At 35.0% G+C, this 4100-nt stretch overlaps 1 protein-coding gene across 1 annotated transcript; it reads left to right on the forward strand.

The window, feature by feature from the left end:
• The first annotated feature begins 563 nt into the window (after positions 1 to 563).
• Positions 564 to 1962, forward strand: LOC133837931 (actin-binding protein IPP-like). Its single transcript, XM_062268846.1, has 2 exons — positions 564 to 735; positions 798 to 1962. Exons 1-2 carry the CDS (start codon positions 647 to 649, stop codon positions 1939 to 1941), a joined length of 1233 nt encoding a protein of 410 aa, XP_062124830.1. The 5' UTR covers positions 564 to 646; the 3' UTR covers positions 1942 to 1962.
• The last annotated feature ends 2138 nt before the right edge of the window (positions 1963 to 4100 follow it).

The following is a 4100-nucleotide window of genomic DNA, read 5'->3' on the forward strand; positions in this document are numbered from 1 at the left end:
TGAACATTTTCGGCGTTCGGTATATTTTAAGTATTTACGGTATATTGATTTGGTTTATATTTAGTATTTGCGGTATATTAATTTGGTATATTTTAATACGTCACTATTTAGCAAATAGTAGTATATAAATATACCAAAAAGGGTGCACATTTTCAGCGTTCGGTATATTTTAAGAATTTATGGTATATTGATTTGGTATATATTTAGTATTTGTGGTATATTAATTTGGTATATTTTAATACTTCAATATTTTGCTTTCATTAAAAATAGGTAGCAAATATCTCACAGTCAAGCACACTCTACAGTAACTTTCTAACTTGTTGGTATTTATTTTATACTAATTTGAAGCCAAATCATTCTATTAATATTTTTCAACATATTTGTTTTATTAATTTATAGCGACTATTTCATGCCTTTGTTTTTTAATTATGTATGTAGCTTATAATATTGCCCAACTATTTTAAGTATTATTCAGTTAAAAGGTGCAACAATGAAATGAAATTTTAAAGTCTGCAAAGTACCCTAAGCGAATCTAATCAAACTGCGTCTTAAACACTCTTTTTTCCTCCCCAACAGGGTATACAAAGCAAGTGAGCTTTGATTATTTTGTACACAAAACAAAACAAGTTAAATTCTATGTTAAAGCATGAGCGAACAAAGTGCAAAGCAAGCAAATGGCCAGGCCAACAACGCCTTTCCATTGACAGCCGATGAGATAGAAGAGCTGAAGGACACGTAAGTTTGGCCACAAAATATGCTATAAGAAAAACAATCAGCACCTGTCCATGTAATTGCAGAGATATGGAAATGTTTAGAAAAATCGAAGAGATCTGTGCACCGAACCAGCAAGGAAATTATGCGCGTCGCAAAGCAACTTCAATGAAGGAAATGGGATATGAATTTGATATGGATCTGGAATGCAATCTGGTTTTCAGTCCAGAGAAGCTAGAAAAGCATATGATTGAGTTGATAAGGAATCGCAAGCAAACGGATATCAAGGTTGTGGTGCATGGGCACAGCTTCAAGTGTCACCAAATGATACTGCAACTATACACAAATTACTTTAAAAATGTGACTGTCTTCGAGAGTGCTTACATCAATTCGGATAGTGTGACACCTTTGGGATTTGAGTTGGCCTACGAATGGATGACAAAGATGGAGCTTGTGCCACAACGCGATCACATTGTTGATCTCTATATGGCAGCACGTTTTCTGGAAATGCCAGAGCTTGAAGAGTTGCTTTCTCATGACTTTCAGAATCGTGAACTCTTTGATGGACCCAACGCCTTTGATCTGTTTGTGGAGACGCTGCCCTTTGAGGAAACGCCGCTGCAGCAGCTGATGTTAACGAGAGTTAGTCACTACTTTCTCTCAGCTGTGGGCAGCAGAGAATTCTGTGAGTTGAACGAAAAGCAAGTGCATGCGATGCTGAGCAGCAATGTGGCAGGTGTGAATAGTGAGCTAGAGATCTTTATGTCTGCAGTGCGTTGGTTCGATGAAGCGTGGCACATACGCAAAGAGCACATCGAGTTTGTGATTACAGCCGTGAGGTTTCAGTTGATGCCGCCTTGGGCTTTGCTCTCTTTAAAAGCCACTCAAACGCATCCTTTGATGAAGCTCATCTGTGAGCATCCTTTTGTTATGGAACGCATCAATGCAGGACTTTCAACTGCTGTGACTCAACGAGTAGAAACTGAGCTGGACTTGAAAACTGGCTCCGATCGCGAGTGGATCATTGATGAGCAAGCTGCCCATCATCATGTCTACAAGTGCCCCAATTGGCAGCTTTTAAGCTACACGCAGTTTGATTCTTATCTTAAGCAAGTCTCCGATGCTGGGCCACTTTTTCACACCACACTCAAGGCCAGGCAATTTGCCAATTTGATGGCCTGTTGTCAGGCAAAATATTTGGAAGCCCCCAACACTTCGAATACCGATTAAAGTTCTTAGCTATTCAAATATGTACAAGCTGTAGCTCTCTCTCTCTCTCTCTCTCTCGCTCTTTGCGTCTCTTAAGTGTGTTGTGCACAGTTCAAAAACACACCCTGGGGTGCCGTTTAATTGCTACAAATAATTTCATTAGATTGCGCCCGCCATTTGGGCTTTGGTTTCGCATTCGCATTAAGCGTTTCCAATTAGTTGAATGGCAGCCATTTGCTGAATTAATTGTCAACGTTTATGAACTAAGCGTGTATGCCTCATATATGAAACTAAGTGTGTATTGGTGTGTGTGTATAAGTGGCTGTGTATTTATGTTTGCACAACACATACAATTGGCATTGCAGCACTTGTGTGATGCGTATACGACACGTAATCAAGGGCAACCAAACAACAAAAAAATATTATATATATTTTGAATAAATACTAAAGCCAACAGCAACAACTGTTATCCAAATATTTTCATAAAATATCACAACTATTACTACAAAAAAAAGGTGGAAAAATGCATTTGCTACACACAAAAAATATAATTCACAACATGCACATGCACTTTTTATTGGACACATTTCAACAATGCATTTCCGGATTTCCTGTATTATAGTGCCCTGAACTTTACGACTCACAAATGTATAATATTTATAGAGCTGTTGGTGTATGAAATAAGTGAATTTTTAAAGGGTATACCTGATGTTTATGGTGGCATATAAAGTATAAAATTATGCATATTAAAGTAAATAAATTTCATACTTTAATTTAACGATTTACAGGGTAACTTTTAGTACAGCTTACTCACAGTTAGTCGCGTAATAATCTTATCAATACGTATGAGCATTTTTCAATGATTGTCCGAAAATAATAATAGTAAATGCAATGAAAAACAATTGAGGTGCAGCTAAGTAAAGTTTGGGTTGGGAGTGAGTGACTACAAAATACTCTATATTAATGTTATACCACAGAGAAGCGAAATTAGGAAAAGGCTTCTAAATTACCTTGAGAATAATGAACGACTAGCAAATACCCAACATTAATCACATAAGACATAAAAGCTTTAAGAAGTGATATGAAAAAACAATGAATTGCTTCTAAATTATCTTAAGTGGAGAATGGAACTTAGAGAACACATGAAGAACATAAATATTAAGGTACATAGTATATCCAAACTAACTTAAGGACATAGTGAACGATTGGTAAATACCCTGTATTATAAATTGTAATGTTATACCAAAAAAGTCATAAAGTGTCAAATGGATATAAAACAAATAATATACAACGAATGACTATATAAAATATGAAAGTTTGAGTATTGAACAAAATATGAGTATTTAAGCCAACGACTGCTTAATACCCTGTATATTATAAACTGTGATTATAAATTGTAATATATGGTAAAACAAACAAAAATCATAATATATGGAATAAATATATAATACAAGAAATTATATCGAATATAAAAATTTGAACAGTGAAATATTATATGTAAATACAAATAATAGTTATTACTTCAAATGAATTATGATTAATGCTATCTGCAGTTGAAATTATCCACAATTTCATTGCCTGCAGGGTATGAAAACAATGCATAAAATTTGGGTTTATTGGATATTATTTAATTGTCTGTAGTTAAGCCGCCATCGATAAATCAATTACTGAACAGTCGCTTGCAGATTATCAAGGATTTCAATTTCTTCTGCTGCTTTTAATGTGCAGCTTTGCATTTGTGTGCGTGCGTGTGTGTGTGTGTGATGTGCATCTGTGATTGTGTGGCGCAATCATTTGCAGTTGCAGATAAAGTTGAAGATAACTGCGCCAATGGGCCGATTGCAGCTGATTGGAATAATTGACGGTGCGCATAATAATGATTGATGAACGCAATTAAAAGTGGACAAATGAAATTGCAATTGAGGCAAAAGACGATTAATGAATGAAGCGAAAATGTGAAAATGCGACTGACAATCAGATCGAACTTGCAGCTTAGAAGTAATTTATTAGAATGTTGCCAGCGGAGTTAAAAAGTGGGAAAGCTATTTTAATTGTAATTGATTTCAAAAGTAAAGTAATACTTGTTAATAGTTAGTTCGTTAGTTAGATAAGATTATTAGTATTACAATTAGTAGTTGTGTTAGAAAAATATCTTTATATATAACAAAAATGAGAAATTA

Source organism: Drosophila sulfurigaster, chromosome 2R (assembly GCF_023558435.1).
Source record: "Drosophila sulfurigaster albostrigata strain 15112-1811.04 chromosome 2R, ASM2355843v2, whole genome shotgun sequence".
Taxonomy (NCBI): Eukaryota; Metazoa; Arthropoda; class Insecta; order Diptera; family Drosophilidae; genus Drosophila; species Drosophila sulfurigaster.

Bases quoted from the DNA above. Each gene is read 5' to 3' on its own strand.
- LOC133837931 (XM_062268846.1), top strand. From the start codon at position 647: ATGAGCGAACAAAGTGCAAAGCAAGCAAATGGCCAGGCCAACAACGCC. The intron at 736-797 runs GTAAGTTTGGCC...ATGTAATTGCAG, and splicing joins ATAGAAGAGCTGAAGGACAC to AGATATGGAAATGTTTAGAA.